Raw genomic sequence first — 22,807 nt, 5'->3', positions numbered from 1 at the left:
GCAGTTGTCATGACCTTCTTGTCTTTTTCTCTGTGAATAGTCTTATGTACAGGATCTGCTGTGTCATTTATAAAGATTGCTCCTTACAGAAGTGTTCTTTTATCTGAACTTTGAATCATTTAGGCAGAACTGTGAGGAGGACTTTCTTACTGTCAGCTGTCTGAGTAATCGCTTCAAAGTTCGTGCAGCTCTTTAGGTCACCTTTTTTTGTGTAGTGTCTTTCCTCAGTGTCAGAAATATTTTTCAAATACTGTTATACAGCACCTGCAACTCCCTAATTAGCGCTCTCTTTCTGCTGTAGTCTATTATCTGCATTTAAAAATAAATAAATAAATACCCCACTATGTTAGCAATGCTGATTTGCCTTTTGAGATCTATGTGGCAGTGTAACGAATGAGCCATATTAGGACCCTTTTAAGAAGAATATTTGTTCAAACCATTCCTTTGGATCAGTGCACAGTCTCCTTACAGCTTTTGTGGGTCTTCACCAAGCTCTTTGAAATGTTGTTTTATCTCATAGGAAAAGAATGGGTTCAGATATACATATCTAATCCTACTATGAATTTTTGCTGAAGGATGTGAACAACTTTTGTTCAAACAACACCAGTCCAAACTACTTGGTAACACAGAGTATCACTGCATAGGAGTGATTTAAATTTTAAATCAAGAAATGTTTCCCTGCCTCAAATGAAAAAAATAGTTGAAAATCTTGCAGAAATTTCAAGTGCACTCTTGAAGAGAGGTCAGACAGTTTGGTCAGTCATTTACTGACTAATCTGTCTGAGTAATGAGGAAGTTTTTCATGTGGTCCTGGACTCTGTTGTTTACCATCAATGTAGGTTTATAGACAGTATTATAACCCTCTCAAGCCTTTGTTTTGCTGGACTAAATAGACTGTCATTCTACTGAACATCCATATTTTACATGCCCGCCAGTTTGAGTTCATCTTTCTTGATGTGTATGATGATAATAGCATGCAGTTTACATTTCTATTTAGATCCCATCAGCTCCTTGTACAATAACGCTGAAATTTCCACATGGTTGATTCAAACTTCTTATATTAGGTAGTTTCTTTGTCTTCTAGTCTCTTTTTCTGAGGGTCAGTATTCCATGCCAAGCAAAAATTTTCCAAATGTGCTAAGCCTGCAGCTTCCTTTTTTTTAACCAAGTAAGATTGAATTTAGGGTAAACCCTAGAATATTACATTGCAGTATGCAGAAGACAACTGCCAACTGTACAAACACCATGCAGATGGAATGTGGAGTGTATGTGGCTCTGGTATGTCCTAGCAAAGACTAAATATAATTCTCAGAACCAGAGGCAGTTTTTGTACCCAGGATAAACTGCTCTTGAGCCAGTCTGCGAGGCCAGCAAGATGGAATTTGTTCTGTGACTTTGTATTGGTTTGCAACTCTAGATGAAGTCTGAGATTTAGTAGGATTTGCTTTCAGTCAATATTTAAGTAAATAATTCATTACTTATCAAAACAGATGGCATTGCTGTTTGAGGTATGTGACTCATGAAGACTGGAAAATCTGTTTTGCATCCCTTTAAAAGAACTCAAAGTATTCCACTATAGCATTTGATTTTAGCAAATGTGCCCAAGAGGATGCTATACACACATTGTCCCTTTTCTTTGAGCTCTGATGACTGTGAATTTTCTCAGGACTTAAGTTACTTTGCTATTAAGAGAGAATGTGCTCTCTTGTGCATGTGCTGAATGAAATCCCCATAGACTGAGTGTGTGGAAAATCAGATTTTAGTTCTGTGAACTGTTCCTTGAGAAAACAATATAATATCCTTTCTGTTTTTGTTTTTTTTTTTAACTGAATGCTGCAGTATGAATTAGAAGATCCATGTAATTAAAGTTTTTCTGCTTGAAGTAATCTGGTTGAGATTCATTTTGGTGTCATTTTCATGGCTGGGTTTATTTTTAAGAGAAATAGTCTCCTTATCATCATTGTTGGTTTAGTTTAAATATCATTGTCTGGGATTAGTGTCTGATATTGAGCTGGTTAATGTAAGATTAAATGGGAAGATTTAAATCAGATTATTCAGTTATGAAATATTACGTAGCACATAAGTATGCAGTTCAGATGTTATCTTTCTGTAATCCATTATTTGCTTTCTCTTCTCTCCCTTCCAATTTTTACAGGAAGACATCTACATGTATGGAGGCAAAATTGAAACAAATAATGGCAATGTTACTGATGAGCTGTGGATTTTCAACATACACAGTCAAACATGGAGTACCAGAACTCCTGCAGTACTTGTACATGGCCAACAATATGCTGTGGAAGGTCATTCAGCACACATAGTAGAGCTGGACAGCAGAGATGTGGTTATGATCATAATTTTTGGATATTCTGCCATATATGGTTACACAAGCATTGTGCAAGAATACTACATCAGTAAGTCACTTTCAAACCATTTTTGTCATGTACTGATAAAAAAAATCCTGATTTTTTTTTTTTTAAAGTGAAGAACACCCCTGTTTTTCAGAACAAAAAATATGAATTTTGCAAAACAAATAAAACCTCATCTTTCTTTCTTCAAATTATGTAGGTCAGATTTCTTGTTAAGCAGTAGCATTTCATACATAGTTGGAGTATAATGGGTTTGGCTATGTGTTATTCTGTACATGGCCATGGTACTCTAAAGGGGGTTAAGGTTGAAACCAAAAATTCCATGCAGTGGTTATTGTTGTGATGAAACTTACTTTTTTACCACAGGCTTACTGTTTTTACCATGGAGCAGGTACAATAAAAAAGAATAAGTAGAGCAAAAAAAGAAAGGGCGAAACAGAATGCAATGAACAGTGCTTATTACAAGAATTTAGTTATTTTGAAGGTTCTTTAATGTTGCTGTAATACTTTCATTCTGATTTTTGAAATGTAATAACTTAATTCATCATTGTATATAATGTTCTTTCTAAAGTGTATACATGTTCCTACTATGGGAAAGAAGAGAAAAAGAACACTATTTTTTGTAAATAACCTGCCATGTCTATCTAGGATTCCCCTTGCGAACTGCAAGTTTTTCTTAGGGGTGATTTTAAATGCTAGAATTAAATAAACCAAGAGAATTTTTTTTATCTTGTACATGGTACATCTAAGATATTATTTGAATAGAATAAACATGAAAATCTACACCAATTTTAGGAATATTTATATATCCACTAATTCAAATTATAATCTCTTTTTTTGATTCCTTGTTTTCTGTAGAATTGATCTGAGTCTCTCAGTTATTTAAGCAATCAGAGAATGCATAATATAAAATTTCAAAGTAATATTTATATGTTAAGGCATAATAAATTTTTAAAAAATTGTTCCACTTAACTTTTTTTGCTGTATGCATATGTATATAAACACTGTTTAAGCAGATTTATGGGCTGGGGAAATCCCTTCAAAACTCAGAAGGTTCTTATGCTTCCTGGCATTATCTCTGATGGTAGCGTTGAAATTTTATAACAATGTTGAAAAAGTATAAAAGAGAATGGCAATAAGAGGAAGAGCACCGTGATGTGCTTTACCCACACCAAACAATTTGATTGAAATGCATAAAACTGCTATAAAACTCTGGTCTTAGAATGTTTCACAACAATATTGTAAGATTTGTTAAGTATTAAAGGCCAGTTTTTTGAAAAACTTAATTTCTGTAAATTTTTTTTTAACCTGCAGGAGAGAAATTTTTTTTTCTTGAAGAGAGAAATATGTTGTTCTAGTTTTTTGCATGCTCATTCACTGTAATGTCTATTGGAACTTTGATTAATTTGCTTCTTCACATGCTGCTTATTTAGTCCGGAGTAGAAGTACCAATGTTATTCTCACCTACTATTGTGGTTAGTTTAATTATGAAGAGGGGTACACAATTCACTTTAGTGTAAAATTTTCTGTCTGGCAGATTTTATTGCTGGCCTTACGGTTGAAATGTACTACTTGTTCCTATTTATTTATTTTTTTTTAATGTTAAAGCTATGTTTGTGGAGGATTAATAAAACAGACTATAACTAAGCTTATATAAAGCAAAGAAAGAAAAAAACCCCAAACCTTTCACACCATGGTGATAAGCTTTGAGTAGGAGAAAGCACTTATTTCTCTGGCAGTTATTATGGGTCTGAATTATTCTCAAGTTTTTATATCTCCTTTCTCAGATGTTCATTTTTTCACATACTAGTGGGAAATTTAGTTTGTTAGAGAAAATATGCTTCACTTGCATCCTATATAAAGTAAACTTGTAACAATATAGGGTATTACTGTGGATACCCAGTGATTTCAGTGAGTCTACTCATGTGATGAAGGATTATTGACGCATGCAGTGCTTTGTAGAACATGGTCTATATGCTGTAATTGAACCATTTCTGTTGTGGACAATTCTCATGTTTCATTTTACCTCATTGCATCTCCTTTCTTCCCTGTCCCTCTAAGTTAAATGAATTTTGTGGCAAATTTTCCTGAATTCTGTTTCAGCTATAGCATTTATCTACAGTTTTGCAGCTGTAGGATGATTTTTGACCATAAAGTTCCAGATGGCGGTTTGAACTAAGAATGGCTATGTTTTGGGGGGACTTTAGCAGCTCAGAATCCAAATTAAAAAGACATAGGAAGTGATAGAAGTATTGCTGTGAGCCCACCTGAATAGGAAGAAAATTTGTTATACGAAAGGACTTCTGACGTTATGGAAAGAAAAATTAGAGTCCAATTTTCTCTCTCTCTGCTTGCTTTTAAAACATACATTGCCTTAACATTTCAAATTGTACTGCTTTATTCTTTCTAAATGTTATCAGCCATGGCTTTTAGTCCTAATGAAGGCTATTTTTCAAGCATTTACCAGATGCCTACTGAAAGAAAGAGGCATAGAAAGAGGCAATTTACCCTTCGGTTCATATGAATTGAAACCTCTAGTGATCCAGTCCTGTTAATGAACTTTGAACTTGATACATAGAATTCTGGTGCTAAAGCCTTCATTTGTTACGTGACCCTGACTTCCATGGGGTCTGGGTCAAGAAACATCTGAAAAAAGTTTTAATTATTTGTGGATTCCCTAGCTTTTCACATAGGTACGTAGTTCTTATTAACAAAACATATGAATCAAATGTGTGCATGGTCTGAAATTTCTCTGACACTGTCTGATTAGTGAAGAAAGTGATTTCTATCACAGTCAAATAAATTCTGGAAAAAATTGGACATGGTTTGCAGGCACCTTTTTACCATGCAAGAGCACGGGAATTCATTTCTACTCCAAAGGTATGGTGGTTGTTGCAGGAACGAAACAGCTTCCTGTTGTCCTTCCTTGCTATACCTAGACTTACGACTTTTGAGGAACCAATAAATCCTGGTATGGGAATTGTGTGAATGATTTTACTAACTTGAACCATAAAGCTTTTCTGGGTTACTCCCCAGGGAAATTTATTTCCCTTTAGGTTAGCAATACCTCATAAACCTTCTAAGAATCTCAATGTGAGTCTCAAGGTGAATATAATAATGGTGTTTTGTTTCAGCTGAGGTTTATAAAAGCTCCTTATATATTAAGAAACTTCTGAATAAGTCTTCTGTGATTTTTATTTTATTTTTTTTTAGAAGACAGAGATTTGTTTGGATTAGCAGCATATCACTCTGGTTTTTAGGCTGAATTTTTTTTATGACTTTATAAGTAGGTTATAGGTTGCTTTTGCTTAAAAATATTTCTTTGAAATAGTGTTAAATGAAATGGCCCTATGATGTGTAACATGTATTCCCTCTTTTTTGTAAGTTAGCATAAGCTTCATGGTTGCTCCAAAAAATTTAAGTTTGTTATTGCAATGAACTGAAGATGGCACACTGACGTGTTACTTGGACTTTCTGTTCTTTTTATCAAAGGTTTTATTGTGGTAAGGACAGATCAGGCCAATGTATCTATCATTCCTTGGATTTTTTTAGTGAATTTATTACTGCATATTAACCTTTTTTTTTTCCCCCAAACATCTTTTTAGAAACAACTTTATCTCAAAATGCTCTTTTAATTATTCTATTTTGAATGATAAAATTATTATTGCTCAAATCTACATTTTTCTTGATTTGGCCATCCTAATCAGTTTCATATAAAGAAATGAACTGAAAAAAAAATAAAGAATAAGGTTTTGTCTCTTATTTCACTTGCTTTGCATTCCTTGATGATGGAATGGTGTTACATCTTTGGACGTGTTTAACTTCCTGTAAGCAAAAGGCTGGAATTTATCACCTTGGCCATCAAAATCAGTGCTTTTTAAATGTAAACACCATATCTTATATTTTCTTTCAAAAATATATGAGGATTAATCTTAAACAGTTTGGGTTTTCTTCACAGTGTCATTGGAAAATCAGTTAGAATTTAGTGACTAAGCATCTTCTAAATCATAGCCTACCTTTATCGATGGTCAGTTTATATTCACTTGTTTTCTAGGTGATACATTATTTAATGTAAGCAGCTCATCTCCCTTGCTAGAATTCTCTTTGAATTCTACTTTGAATTACATTTATAAATACCAATCGTCCCTTTTGCAAGACTAATTAAGGCAACCTCATCTATTCTGCTCTCATTCTAATAGTTAATCGCTGTACCTTTTCCACAAGGAGTTCACCTCTCCTGAACATGGATGATAGAAAAGCCTTTGGGATATTCTAGGTGAGATTTCACCAGTGCCTGGCTAAATAACCTTAATCCTACTTTATTGGGAACACCTCACTTGGTATGTAGTAGAATGACATTTGTACTGCATCCATGAGAAAGTCATTAATGGCTCATAGACTTTCTCTGATGAAGCAGTGCTCCTACTCATTCTTCTCAGTTGTTATCAGCTGATGAACTTCCATTTTATAGAAATTCATATTGCTAATCCCAGTGCACAATATCTTTAAGTTATTGTTGAATTATGATCCATTTTTCTGGTAGCTAAGATTGGCCAGTTTGATCTGCATGTTTCTCTGCTGCTTCTGTGAATTGATAGTGTCTGAATTTATGCAATTATTATATCTTAAATTTGTGACAGTGGCATAAAATGCACCCATTCTGATCCTTAAGAAGTCTCCCTAGTAATCCCAGCACCTCTCAACATTGTTCATTGCTGCTTCTTGTTTAGTGCCCAAATCCCATTGTGTTATAATGGTTTATTTAATAATTTCCCATTGTGACACTATAGTAAGGACATTACTGAAGCCCAGATACTGAGAACACCTACTCTTCCTTCTGTAGATAATTGGTTTTTAGGTAAATGTGATGTAAATGGTTTCGTACATTTATATTGTGCAGTGAAACAGTTTCCCATTATTTCAACATTTTTTATTTATCCTTTTTTTAAAAAAAACCCTTTGTCCTAAACCTTTGCACATTACTGAGGTGAGATTAATGTCAGTAATTGTCCAGATCTTGTCTCTCTTCCCTCTGGTCTTCAATGTCAGCACTGTGGTTGCTGTTCTTCGGTAATATCTAACCAGCTTTGTTTAAAATGCTTGCTGCTAGGCCTGCAATTTCACTTGCTGTGCCTGTCAGAATTTTGGAATGGAGTCATACCCCCAGCTTCAGTACATTAAATTAGTGAGTTTAGCTTCTATCTCAGCTGTAATTTCTTTTTCTGTTTACATGTTTTTGTAGATGCCTTTTTTTCTTTTTTTCTTTCACTTTGATCAGTCTCCTGGAAATGGTCGTGGTAAAGCTGGACATGAAATGCGTGATTCTGTTTGACAAAGGTGACCAGAATATTGCAGCCTGTAACTGTGTCCAGCTGTTTAGGATCTGACAGATTTAATTACCTGAAGTTATCATAGTGACTTGCCTAAGCATTTCAAGAGGGACTTTATGTGGTAGAATTCTCTGGAAGATTGCCCAGATGTTGATGAAAAACATCAAATTACAAATGAAAAGTAGAAGCCCCTATTACTGGAATGATTTTCTTCTTGTGTTGTTTTTTTCAAAATTCATTTGACCTTATTTTACAATACCTATTAGACTTACAAATTGAAATCTGGAAATAATAATAATAAAAAAATCCTATTTCCTTATTTCTGGTTTATTTATTTATAGACCTCTTTCTTTATTTGGCTTTTTAGGCTGTTGAGGATGCAGAGTTTTGCATGACTGATTTGGTCAATTGAATACTTCATCTGATCTAATGACAGAAAGAATAGGATCTCTTTGAGTATGAGAAGAGTTCTGTAAATACCTTCAAAAAAATTGGATTTCTGTTTAAGAAAAAAGATAGGTGAAGATCCATATCAATGAGTTGTTTAAAAAAAAAAAGCAGATCATATGCATAGTAATGTCTTTAAATTCAGACAGAAGTGTATTTTTGCCTGAATGATGCAATATTCAAGATGCTGAAGAAGCGTGAAAGAGATTGAAACTGCATATATACATTTCAGTATTCAAAATTCAGGCAGCTCAACTAAATTTTAGAATGGGAAATAGAAGGAGAAACTGTAATACTGCTTTTGACTTTTATTTCAGAAAGATGTTGCTGGACCTCTTTTCTCAAATTTAGGTATTTACCCATAGCACGTGGTTTTTATTATGCAAGAAGGAACGGCTATTCATATTTCTGTGCAAGTCATGTAAAGCTATGCAATATACAATTTTACTGTGACAGTGTTCCAAATGCTACGTAAACCAGTCAGATATAAATGCAAAATATTCTATTACGCATATGATCAATACCATTGTGCAAATTTATGTGGAGAAATAGTCATTTTTCCCTGAAAAGCATATATCCAATCTTTAGGACTGATCACTGTTTAAATGAAAAAATAAGGATGATATTGGTGATAGAAAGGTGTATCTGCAGGTTGACTCCTCACGAACCCTCTTACATAAATTGTATCAAGTAAATCTATTTGTTAGCAAGGTAATATGTATGTTAAATACAGTATTACTGGTACAAATTTGATGTTTGTGTTCACAGTTGCAGTTCTTAATAGCTTGATAATATCTAACATAGAGATTGGAATAAAATACTAGTTACATTACACCACATGTAAATAATAAAAATGTACTGTGTCAGATATGAATGCTGGTATTTGTGTAATACACTATTTATACATACACAAAAAATCAGCATGAGTCTTCCAGTTTAATCTATGCTTTATAACTTGCTATAAGCACTTGTTACTGAAAAAAATGTAACTAGCTTATAGAGGCAGTGCCTGGAAAACATTTAATGAAAGTAGAATAACAACAGTAATAACTGAAAGTCATGAGTCTATTCACTGAACAGAAGAATGCAGAGGAAAAAGAGGTAGTCTTAAACTACCTACATAATATCAGATAAAAATTGAAATGGAATTTAAACTAACTTTCAGATGAAGCAAAGTGTATGGTGTTGTGTGCTAGCCTTGGATAAATAACTTTATAATGGCAGCCAATTTAGGTTAAGAATTAGGAGACTGCTCCATTTTGGAAGTCCTTGTCCACGCTTTCTATTCTTCTGACATAATCTTCAAGAGGCTGTAAGTGAATTATTTCTTCCATTTCACATCCATAGAACTGGCTGCGTAATCCTCATAGGCTCTTTTGAATAGGCTGGTTTCTACAGGAAATATTACCTCCTGTCTTGCTCTTTTTGTGACTTACGTCATCAGCTGGGAAGATGGAGGGGAAAAAAGTTGGAAATTTCAGGGCCACAGGCAACAAGGAGTCACTTAACCTCTCTGTCTTTTTTTACTGCTATGGTAAAATATTTTCCAATTGTGTTTTATTCTTCAGTCATAACAGCTATTGTGAATGGTTTTATTTGGTGTCTCTTTGCAGTTATTAATGATGTGATGTAAAATGTGGATTTAAGTGCCAGTTTAATGAGCTGCTACCAAATTATCCTTCTGTGAGTTTTCAGCAACTGAGTAGGTATATTTGCAGTTAAATAACTAAGAAACAGTAGGTGGAAACTGATTTTAGCTCAATAATTTTACAGTTTAGTAGCAAAGTGTCTGTCTGTATCCACGTGTACTTCGAGCTACCTTACGTTACATGCTTCTCACAACTCACAGCAGTTCAGTTTCTGCCAAGCTTCTCCAGACAGTTTCCTCGTGATTGAGTACAGGTGCTCCTAATGCAGCTGAAGTAGCTGGAGCACTGAATTCTCATCAGCCATCTCCGGTGGGACAAAATTAAGGTTGACACAGAATTAATCGTAACTCTTAATTTCATATTTTCCAAAAGGTTTGGGCTTTTTTTTTTTTTTTTTTGGTTTTGTGTGTGTGCTGAACTCACACATGGGAGAGTATGAGATACTGCCTGGCACCTGTAACAGTGATGTATCTGGGATTTAATCAAGAATAGCAGATAATAGTTTAATAACATTATCCATTTGAAGATATTTTGATACATTGGTATAAAATTACTTCTTAAAACAAATCCTAGTTATTGCTGTATTTAGAATTATAGTGAAAATTATTTTGTATACTTAGAACTCCTAGTATTGTGTGTTAGCAATAGTAAGCCTTAAACCTATGTCTTCTGTACATCTGTTCCAGGGTCTAATTCTTGGCTCGTACCAGAAACAAAAGGAGCAATTGTGCAAGGTGGATATGGCCATACTAGTGTCTATGATGAACTGACAAAATCTGTTTATGTCCATGGTGGGTACAAAGCATTACCTGGCAATAAATATGGATTGGTGGATGATCTTTACAGATATGAAGTTAATACTCGGACATGGTAAGTGGGATTTATAAGGTAGGAAAAGAAGTTACTTGTTACTGAAAAAGACAACATAAGCACAGAGTAAGGTAGAGTAAGGTTCTAGTAGTTATGTAGGCACTTCTATATCCTTTGCATGTTGCAAACAGTACGTTCTCTGCAACAAAATGGAAGAATTGTGGTGAGGCATTAGACTTTAGCCAGTGGATTAATGGAGCTACACATCGAAGGAATGGCAGGGAGGAAGCTTTGCACATGTTCTACAAATTAAGAAAAGTTTCTCCTATCCAGGCATAGCCACTATGCAGAAATAGTACATGTGTATTGTTTCCACATGGTATGAATATAGTGCTGATGCACATTCAAGTACCTGTTATTTATGTAAGTAGAGAAATCTAAGAACTGTGGAAGGCTATTTTTCACAAAATTCCTGGTATTGTATAGAGATCCTTAGTTATTAAAGTTCTCGGTGTTCATTTTTTGTCAGCTCCTTGTCCTTTGTAACTTATGAATTCTACTTGTATGTTATGTATAGCAAGTGACCTTAAATGTTTTTTCTTACCTTAGAGATGATTTGAGATCAAGAACTATTTCTTGGAACATTTTATTCTTGCAATTTAATATTTGTGTTGAGCACTAATGGCTTAACTTTAAGCACACAAGACTTGCTCTCAGATATTGGAAACATGTGGGTTTGATTTCACTGAGACTCTTGATTTTGAATGCCACTAACTCATGGCACATGGAAACATTATTACATGAATTTTTTGTCCCTTTTAATGTATTTTTAATGCTTTCTTATTATACTCTATTTTTGGAACAAAACATTATTGTATCCTTTGATGGTCCTGTTCAACAATATAATAATAATTATTGGAAGGCTTTTTTATTCATTATTCATACAAAAACTAGTAGTGAATGCTTGTATCTCTTCTATGCTAATGTGGCATTCTCTGCAGCTTGTGGAGAACTTTTTTATTCATGAGTATTACACTGGAAGTCAATTGTACTATGGGACTGAAAACTGGCGGAGGATGGGGTAATGACACTTACGTGGTAATAAAATCTTTGTTTGCTGTCTCTGTGACATCTTATAATCAGTATTCAAAGCACTCAGTGAGGCAACTGACCTGAATGTGCCCCTGGCTAGGTGGGGTATGAGGAAGAGGTGGAACCACAATGGCTTTCTTATGCCCATATACATGGCTTTTTTCACACTTGCATTTGCTTGTCATCGCTGTCTCTGCTTTTCTGTTGCACTCACTCTCTGTTTCTCTGTGTGATCTGGCTGAGGTTCATATGCTTCACTAAGTCTTGGTATACAAAGCTGATTACTTGTTTTATTCAGTGGCCTGTGGGTTTTTACTTCTTCATATCAATTAGGTATAAGCTTTGTTTCTTGGAATGTGAGGGGGTGACATTTTAATTCCTCATGTGAACATTCTTTCTAACGCATGATGGAGAATTACAGTGTTTGTAATACCTGCATTGCTTTGCGTTACTTGCATGCTGCTCAGTGGGCAATTGGGGGACAATGTGGTGCTGGTCTTAGATAATGGCCTGAAACAGTGGAAGCACCTGCTGGCTCCTGGGTATTTCTATTACCATTAAAATACCATGCTGCTGCATGCAATGCTTGACATAATTATAGTTAACATGGACTAATGTTTGCAGATACATGTGTATGTGCATAAATAATGAGTTCAGTGTAAAGTGTGCTGAGACTCTCACATAACTTGCATGGGGTTTATATGTGCTGGAGAGTTCTGAAGATTGCTCTCATCAGTGATGCTAATGAATAGTGAAAATTATGGCCAAATTAACAAACTTGGTCTGTATTACACTTCCACTTCTGCTGGATCTTGGGGAAAATTTACTGTTACCACAAGGGATGAAACTCATCACACAATATGCAGAAATTAGGGGGAGCAAAACCCATGTACAATGTGGGGACCAGGGCTGGGGCAATGCAGTTGGGTGACAAGTGGAAAAGCAAGTAGCCCAAAGAAAAACTGCAGGGATTGCTGTTATATACACTGTGGAGAGTCCTTAGTTTTCTCCAGAACAGTGTACTGTTCTTTAGGCCTTTAGTGATCAAGACAACTATTTGCAGACAGCTGCAAGGCAGTATAATCAACACAGAGCCTAGTGTATAGCAATTAATGTAAATTAGGAGATAGGGGCTGTAGAAAACTGGTGAAGCAAAAGACAGAAAGAAATCTATAGTCCTAATGAAATAAAGACAATGTGTTCTTATATTATCATTCTTTCAACTCATAGCAGCAGTATTCCTCCATTAGTAGTTGAAAATAACTGTTGAAAATAATGTCTTGTTCTATTTCCCTGTCATTCGTCATTTTGTATGTTGCTAGCTGATGAGTTGAAACCAAATATCACGTTTTTTCTGGGTAGGTACCATAAGTATTCTGTATCAAGCTAATTCCTGGTTACTAAACCACATGTATGTGGTGCTCTGTTTTCAAAACAGAAATACAGAACAAAAATGCAAGTCACTTAAAACAGAAAAAAGGGTTAAAACCAGAAGGACATCGATGGGTATGCTGGTGGCTTGAAGGAATTATCCTATTTTTAAGCAATAAAAAAACCCACAACCTCATTTACTTTCATTTAGTCTTTGGTACTTCCTTTGATGTTACTTTCTAGGAGTAGGGCACAATTTATTTAAATGGCAATATGAGAACTTTAGGTTTAATGCCTTCCTCTCAGCTTGTTTAAACATATGATCTCTTATCACGTAAAATCTATTGATTGATTTACATAAATAATAAAAAAAATTGATTGATTTACATCATGATGTCAAAACAATAAGACATACTTGAAACCCTCTCCCCCAAAACCTATGATGATATAAAAATATTGAACATGTTATCAGTGTGATCTGAAAGAGACAGTATTATTCAATCAGAAGGAAAGATTGTCAAGTCAGTATGTTCGTTACAGGAAATGAGTGACAAAACAGTTTAATTGTAAGTATGAGCAGTGTGCAGTAAGACAAGTGAAACTGAGAGTCTAAACTCAAACTGTTAGATTACTGAGACAAGTAAAAGGTTGTTAGGGGAATGTAAATAATATTCTGTACTGGTGATCTAATCAGCTCTTCACAAACATGTTTACAGCTGGTCTACTTAACTAATTCAAGCTGGCAAAACCCACAAATGGTTACTCTCTCCCTTGGTAAGATTTATTTACTGTGATTGAATCAAGTTTGTATTCTGTTCTTTCTACTAGCCCCACACCTGCCACTTTAAAACTGTAGTATTGATAGCTCTTGGCTACTGTTGGGCCCATGTTACTGCTCTGGCACAAAGCAGACCACACAGACACAAGCTAAAATGAATGAAGAGATCAAAGACTCAATGTGCGTGTACTATTTTTTTTTTTTTTTTGTACTGAAATTCTGTATGTTTGTGTTTGCCAGCCTGAATATATTTATGAAGCAGTGAAAGTGTTTTTCGACTTCCACCATTTCTTTTACAAGTCTGAGTGTTCAATTAATAAAAAATACCAAAAGCAAACCTTCTACTTTTCCAATACTTAGGATGGTTTAAAGATTCTTTTAGCCTTCAAAAGAATTCTTTATTGCATTTTTTGAACAAAAACCTGACATGGCTAAGGATATGTAAGAATAGGAATTAATAATATGAATGGGTTTTCATTCAGTTTTGAGTAAAATTTACCATATCATTAGTCACTTCTGAAGAATGTAAACATGATACAATTTATTTCAGATACGTTATTTGACAAACTGTTTTTTAATAAAAAAAAGCATGACATTTTAAATGAATGCTAAATATATTTGTTGTAACATGAGAAAATCATAATCTTAGAAATAATCTGAATGCATTTTGTTATTTTTACTGAGTAATAGCTTTAGTGTTTTCCTTGTATTTTATATTGTTTTCATCTATACATTTTCTTGATGCATGTATACAGTTTATCACATGTTAGTATGTATTAATTTGTTCTTATATATTGTAGGACAATTTTGAAAGAGAGTGGTTTTGCAAGATATCTTCATTCAGCTGTCTTAATCAATGGAGCTATGCTCATTTTTGGTGGAAACACTCATAATGATACTTCCCTGAGTAATGGTGCAAAGTGTTTTTCTGCTGACTTTCTTGCATATGATATAGGTATGTATTGTATTGTATTTTTCTCATTTGGGTTTTAAATACCACAATGTTTCTTTCTCAAGTCTAGCTAATGTGATGCTTTAAAGTCTTGATCCCAAACACCTTCAAGTTATTTATGAATTATATTGTAAAATTAAAAACAGGCTTCTCTTCCATAATATTCTTAAGTTTTTGGTTTGTGGGACAAAGCATAGTAGCTAAAATGATCAATTTCAAAAAATGTGCCTAATACTGTCTTATATGAATGACAGATATGTTGCTAGATGAACTGCAAGAGTTTGGTGCATTTTGGTGCTAAGTGTGTTGAACAGAGACCCTAGTGGTTATTACCTCCAAATGTTGATTAATTTTTGATACTGAATATCTACATAGTACTAATAAAATATGATGCTGGAATTTAAAAAACCAAAAGCCCCCAAAACTCCAACCCACAACCCTGCCCCCCCCCACCCCCCCCAACCTGAAACCAAAACATTTCCCCACAAGTAACACTTGAGAGGTTCCTAAAAAGGTTTGGAGTTGGTGGCAGTTTGGAAAATGCATTGCTCAGTGCTTATATCAAGGCATCACAGTAAGTCCGAACTGAAAATCAGGGAGTGGAGAAGGCAAGGTAGGCAGCAGTCTGAAAGGTGAGGCAGGGGTAGTCAGGTGGTGATGCTCAGAAAACTAAGAAAGGTTCAGCTGCCGCAAGCCGAAGAGCAATGTGGAAACATAGGAAGTCCACACCACAAGAAGCAGAGTGTTAGAGAAACAGCCTCTTGGGAGGTGATTGTGGTATAGCTGGCTGTAGCTGAACGGATACAGGTTGGGGCTGATAGCTGAGATGCATGGATTTTGATGGATAGCTTCCTCTGACAAATTGCCCTCCCTGCTCCTACCTTTTAATATGCTTTTCAGGTCAGAGTATTAATTAGAAGATTCCTGCCTTTGAGACTGAAGTACATGATCAGGATAACTACCTTGGTATATGTCTGTTTCACATGGAGCAATACCTCACCCACAGTCTAGCATGAGCAGTCTTGCTGAGTGGGAGGAAAATTCTGGGGGTTACTCCCTCATATAGATTAATGGGATAACTACATTAAATGAGTCAGGGCAATAACAGGCTATGGAATACTTTTGCAACATTACATTAAGGATAAACTGTGTTTCCATGGACAACAGCACAATGAAAAAGGCTAAGCTATTTGTGCTTGGTTAGATGGGACAGAAGATAGTCTTAGGAGGATGGTGCTAAAAAAACCGTTTACTTCTGAAGCACCAAAGCCTGCTAGCATGCAGTACAAGTTTCAAAATACAGAATTCATTCCCAGTTACCCAAGTTCAAAAGTAGAAGTGAATAGTAACAACCTCACAAAACTTTACTGACAACCTGTTGGGAGGAGGCTGTACTGTCATTCAGGGAGAAGAGATGATTGGAAATGACAGTCCACCTGAGATAACATTTAATGGAACAAGGTGCAAGTCATACACTTAGGAAATGATAAGAATTTTCTCCTACAAACTGAAAGAAATGACAGTGGCTTGTGTGTCCAAGTCCAGAGTGGCATGTGACTGTGGAAGTGGCCTATGCGGTCCTAATGAAAAGAAGAAAGAAGCATCGATGTCGTTCTCAAGGCCCTAGATATTTTTGTAGAATTTTGGCAACACACATTTAAGACAGACAGACTCAAACAGGGCCCTGCATGGCCTTCAGGTTGACTGAAGCATGAGGAACCTGTAGGAGATAATAGAAAGATGTGTGATATATTTAGTTTCACAACAGAGTAGCTGAGAGCAGAAAAGATTGTTGTTTATATGATAAGAATACACTTTGGAGGAAAACTGTTTAAGGTGAAAGACAGTCTGGAGACAAGACTAGGTGGGTGTAAGCTTTCAGTCTGTAGAATGGTTCCAACCGTTAGAGCTGTGCAGGTATGGAAAAACCTCCCTATAGGATTGTGGAGGCTGTAAATCTAGAGCAATTTAATAAGTCCATAATCTGTTTCCTGTCTTGTTTATTGCCACTGCTACTCTTACCATAAATAGTTTTTCCCTTCCCTAATGTTCATGTCCATATTTTATGCATAGGCTGCAAATATAAACACACAGGTCATATTTGGGCCAAAACCACAGCCACTTCTCTTGGGAGCTAAAAACGGGGAAATGTGTCAGAGCAGTCTGGGAAATGGACTTGTGCATGATCCTGTAGAGAATAGCCTGTGGATAGTGCCTGGATCTATTTTTGGCAAGCGTTTATCAGCTGACTCAGTGGTAGGGAGGGTGAGACATGATCTGTTTTATAGGGCCAGTTGATGGCTCTTTATGGCTTTCTGTATAGGTATCAATGCAATGTGTTTGCTTTCATGCAAAAATAATCAGTAAATTAAGTACATGGAACATATATGTGTTATTTCCTGCCAGTTTCACCGAGTGTGTGAATAATGCCTTTTCAGAACAGTTGAATTTTATTTATTGTACCCCTGTATTACATATTCTGTAGCTTCTTGTAGGTATCTGATGGTGTAAGCTATTGATTTTGCTCTCACTTCAGTTTACATCTGGTTTTAATTTTTAATGAATAAAAACTCCCTCATCATTTTAGAGGATAATATTACTTATTGGTCTACATTTATTTGTAGACTGTGCACTTGAGAATCTACATGAGTCCCAGGATCTGAATAAGTGTAACTTTCTGACTTTCATGCACCAGGAGTTTTTTATCCTACTTCATGAAAATGTTGCGTGCTGTGTGTTGTGGTGTTTTGTTTTTTTTTTTTTTTTTTAAGGTGGAACAATATTTTGGTTTTTCTAGCTGATTACAATATTTAATACAATATCTGAATTTTCTTGCAAGTCACATCCTCCATGTGTTATCAAACTGATGAAGTACAAAAGAAATGGATGTAGTAATTACCCTTAAAAAAAATTTAAATCTGTGAAGATTGATTTGATTCAGACTTAATCTTCTGTATTATTCATTTCACCAAGTAAAAACTGCAATCTCACAGCACACATTAGGTAAAGACATACTCTTTCAGAAAACAGTAAGTACTTATTTTACTAAGAATTAAATAATTATTGAATGGGTATATTTCAGAATTTTATTTACTTTGTATCATGAATTTTTGAACAATACTTGGAAGAAAAAATGTATGATGCTATCAGTATCATGTTTCCTAGATACCTTGCAAGTGATGGAGTGTTATGCTCCATCTTGTAAAAAATGGGTCCTGTCTGGAGACCAGCTGAATCCTGGAGATAGAGCCTATATTATTTATGTTCAAGTTGGGCTATAGAGTACTTCTGATTATATCTCTTATTATATGTGACATAGTCTTATGGATAGATTGCCTCAGCTTTTTTTTATCTATGAAAATGCTTACTGTTTTTCATATTAATGTGAAATAACTATTTGGGGGGATTAATCTCAGTTAAGTTTAGCTGTCTAAAATGTTGGTTTCTAATATGATGTGGTAATAGAGAGTCCTTCTCTAGTCAATGGAGGGAGATAAGTATCTCCAGAGAGCAATTAATTTTACCAAGCCTAGGACAGAGTTGCTCTTTTTTTTTTTCTTCTTTTGTGGAATCAGTCATTACTCTCTAGGTACTGAACTTGGTCTACATGCATAAGTTTCAGACAGTTAAATGTAAGTGTCATGAGCCAAGAGCTCAATTCAGTCATTTTAAATGCTTACTGCATCTGAATATATTTGGTAAAGCTGAAGACTCAGAGATCTGGAGATGTTATAAATACTATTATGATGCTCTAATTTTCATAGTTTAATATTGTTCGGTGTATTTACTTAAATAGCAGTAAACATATTTAGATTATAAGTCTGCTGCATAAAATGACCTTTAGAAACCTGGTCTTTGGTATGCTTTTGTCCTCCTCTGATATTTTACCACTGGACTTGCTGCCAACTTGCTCTGGCAGCTCCTTAAAGATCCACAAATGGTTATCCTCATAGTGGTGAGCTATTTTCCAACCGTGCTGTTATTGCTTACATTATGCTGAAAAAGGAACCTTGGCAATAGGGACAGAGCTACTGCTGGGCCCAGTCTTGGATGCTGTGGTTGACCTGCAGTTTTCTGAGTGATGTTGGTTATGGCTTTTTTTATCTACTGGTCACTGGAGTGCCATAGTTACCTGTTTAGTATGTAAAAAAGAAGCTGAAGGACTTCGACTGGTGAGATCCTGCCTATTATGGATGTAATGTCAGTGTTCAATCTAGGATCTTTATTCAATTCTTCCATTATAGCATTTTGAAAGATACTTGCAGCAGTTTTCTCATTTAGAAAAGGAATTCTAATAGATGTATATAACAAAAACCCCATGTTCACTGCTTATGAAAATCTATGCTCTGTGACAGCTCTTTGGAAATCAGCAAGTTACATATGTAAAGGACAGTTTGTGTATAGTCATCATACGCAATAATGACAGTTAATACAAACTGGGATGTGCATGTCTGAAAAACTGGCTGCATACTTTTAATTAACTAATAGGGATTTATCTTTCAAAATGAGATATTATCTTGTTCTTCAGTCTTTGCTGTGTAATTGAGAAACTATATAGTTTTTAGGATCTTTAGGATCTGTACCCCGAGTTCTCCCAATTCCTTAGCACTACTTTGTAATATATAAAAATTGCATACCTTTGGGAGACTGAGACATGGTAGAAAGAAAGTAGATAATCACCGCTGACTTTGGAGTCTACAAATTGCTTAGATCCCACAGAGATTAGTTTAAATAAAAGTGTTATAGAACTAGAGAGGAAGCATGACACATGTTAGTATTGATGTTTTGCTTATGTTTTCTTCTTGGTACAAAGTTTGACGTTAGTTCAGTCTGCTTTTTTTTCTTCAGGAACGAAATCACACAAGTTTGTTACTGCTGGCCTCAAGTGTTTTCTGCCTACACAGTGGAAGAGCGGTTCAACCAGGCTACTGTGCTGGGGAGTTTTTTCTGAATACTTGATTAATTTAATTATGTACATCATATTAAGAATAGAATACACTTCAGACAGAAACCATGATGATGTGTCTACCTACAAAGTTCTAGTCCCACTCCTGCTCCAGACAAAGTATTATTGTTTTGCAGAAGTTAGTCTAATGAGTACACATCTCAATAACTGGGCTGAATTCTGTGGAAGGATGAGATCAGTGAAAAAAAAAAAAATCATGCAAAGTAGTTCTTAATTTTTTAAACATTTATAAGCAAAATGAAACCCCTTCATGAAGGCATCTAATTCTTTGGCCATGACTAAGGATTATATGGTGCAAGTTAGGGAAATTTGAGAACATTCTTTATACATGCATTTACATGAATTTAAGCAAAAATAGCATACTTGAATCAGCTATCAAATGGGCTCCAGTGTAATCAAAATGAGCTAAAAACTATTATGGATTCTTCTTGCTGCTATGGGCCTTCTGGTTTTGCAACAGTCATGGAAAGCCCTCCCAGAGAAAATAGAACTCTGTAGTATTGTCCTGAAAAATGCCACAAGTTACACTGTGAATATTCAGTCATACTCTGTCTTCTGGGCTATATCAACAACCAGCTTTTTGGAACAAGATTATGTCTGGTGACCAGATTTGGAGCAAGAATCCTGCCTTGCTCTGTTCTCTGCTGTAGGTTTGGGAAGAAAAGAGATGTGCAGCATTACAGTTTCGTTTCTTCACTTTTATTCTCAATCTTTGTACCTGGTTTGAAGGTTTAAAAAACACATCATGTGTGTGTCTTCCTTATGCTGCCCTACAATTAATGTTACAGTGCTGATAAATGTATTCTATAAATTTGATTTACAATTTGTATGACATTAGCATTACTGGAAATCTTTTCTTTCTCTAAATGTGTAGATGGGTAGTTGGAAGGTCATGTCCATGTGGGTTTTAATTTTCTGAAGAAGAGCTCAATTTTCATGCTGGGGAACCTGTTGAAGTACTACTTAAAACTAAAATAACCCAACCACTACACTATGTATTTATATATGTATATGTACTAGATACATATTTATATACAAATGTGCATGTTGAAGAACATGTCTTCAGCCCACTTGGAGATAAAAAATTTCAAAGCTGTACTCTAAGACTTTAGGATAGATTTTTGAAGTATTACTTTGGGTTAATAAGACCCCTTTTTCTTTTTTTTTCTTTTCTTTTTTTTTAATTGTAAAACCATGATACGAGAGCTCCCCATGCTTAAAACTCTTGCATTTCTATTCCAGTTAGAGCTTAGGAAAGTAATTTAGATTATATTTTATGAGTATTCAAATGCAAAATTTGCAGATAAAAAGAGATTATTTGGACACACAAAATCAGAATTAAAACAGAGATTCTAATTACTGAGACCAGTATATAACAAAAAAAAAGAAAAAAGAAAAAAAAAAGCTTTTTCGAAGAGTAAGGATATTTATTTTAGTTCCTGGCCAAATGGTCATGTTAGTAAATATATTTCTGTATGCCTAAGGCAGTTCCTGCAGTTTCAGTGTATGAAATATTCAGTCTCTGTCCTTTTGTTTCATGTATGCCAATTGCTAAGGTATCTGGATATCCTAGAAATGTACAGAAAATGACTGACAGGGAACCTCTATAAAAGCTGAAAACTGAAAACATTGGAACATGGCAGCTGCTTCCATGGTCTCTCCTAGTGGTAGTTGTATTTCAGCTTGTCTGTATCTATGGGAGAAGTGCAATAACCCAGACATTTAAGACAATAATGTACTATGCAACGTTTCTTTTGTAAGTCTTGTTACTGTCTGGATTTCAATTTTTTTATTATGGATTAAATAATATGCAAATTCAATTGCTTACGAAAGACAATATGAATGTGAAATATTAAGTTTCTTCTAGGGTATTCATACAAAGCTTAAAATCTTTTTCCTGTTTGGAAAAAACTTTCAGGATTATCTCATGAGATTAACTTTAGTTTCACTTGTAAGCAAACATATTGTTTGTATTTTGGAATAAAATGAATTTTTTATTCATAAATTGTTTGTAAAATAAGTTGTTTCAACTTTAGACTTTGTCATCAACAAAATGAGTAAGTTTAAATGTCTGTAAAGGTGTTGGTTTTTTTTTTTTTTTCCCAATGCAAACCTATCTATTTTTACAATTCTCCCCTCCTTCTGGAGTTGCAAATGGATTATCAATGTGCTATTACAAAGAAAATGTAAAGCAGTGGCTGTGATAGATTAAGTTTTATGTGTTCCTGAGCACTTAAGTCATAAATGTGGTTCTGGTGCAGTCTGTAGTAGTGATTACCTCCGTATGACTGTACTATTAGAAGAGCAAAACTATAATAGCATAACGCACTAATTGCTCCAAATAATAGTAAAGCTCAAGGTTGTTGGTTTTTTTTAATACTGTTTAGGGAGTCGCTGTTATGTGTATGGACTTTGCTATAGATGTTAGAGCTATAGTTTAAATTAAATTCATGCTGTTTCAAACATATTTGCCTTTATGTTTTCCTGAGAGTAAGGAGATTTTTATTATCTGAATAAAGAAAAATATTTATGCAGTTTGGAATGAATTGGAAAATAAGTTTTTTGTTCATACCTAACTTTATGGTGGTTTAGTTGTCCAGTCACAAAAAAAAGAGAACCAGACAGAAGTGTAATGTGTGTCTATACTCTGTGAATCAACATTTCATCTTTTGCCTGAATAAAACTAACTGAGTAGTTATTGGAAATATGTAAAGAGAACATACAAGCATAATCTTACATTGGTTTCTACCTGTATGTAAGGCTGACTGCGGTTGTTACAGAGAGTGTGATTGAGCAAGATCAGTACATTGGCATTTCAAATCTATTTAAATACTTTAAAAGTGAGAAATAATTTGATAATGTAAACATAAAGTAGGCAGTTTTGTATACCTTTTCTTAAAGCATAGCTCCAAATGTAGTAAGAGGTTGTCACTAAATGGGCCTGCCAGTGCAGAAATACAAATGTGTATCCTGGAAATAGAGAATGGAACACTGGTCGTCCCTTTTTTAGAGACTGTCCTAACAACTTTTTCTCCCTATTTCTAAC

General features: G+C 34.8%; 1 protein-coding gene across 1 annotated transcript in view; it reads left to right on the top strand.

Annotated features, from left to right (window-relative positions):
• ATRNL1 (attractin-like 1) overlaps window positions 1–22,807 on the top strand; it is a 536,085-nt gene that overhangs the window by 76,505 nt on the left and 436,773 nt on the right. Inside the window, exons 8-10 of the mRNA XM_010564713.1 lie at window positions 2,156–2,411; window positions 10,479–10,662; window positions 14,644–14,798. Of these exons, the coding sequence (XP_010563015.1) occupies window positions 2,156–2,411; window positions 10,479–10,662; window positions 14,644–14,798 (595 nt within the window). The remainder of the gene's footprint in view (window positions 1–2,155; window positions 2,412–10,478; window positions 10,663–14,643; window positions 14,799–22,807) is intronic.

Source organism: Haliaeetus leucocephalus, unplaced genomic scaffold (assembly GCF_000737465.1).
Source record: "Haliaeetus leucocephalus isolate CR32 unplaced genomic scaffold, Haliaeetus_leucocephalus-4.0 Scaffold184, whole genome shotgun sequence".
In the NCBI taxonomy this organism is placed as follows: Eukaryota; Metazoa; Chordata; class Aves; order Accipitriformes; family Accipitridae; genus Haliaeetus; species Haliaeetus leucocephalus.
The sequence above is the reverse complement of the archived record's forward strand: the minus strand, read 5'-3'. Positions and strand labels throughout refer to the sequence as shown.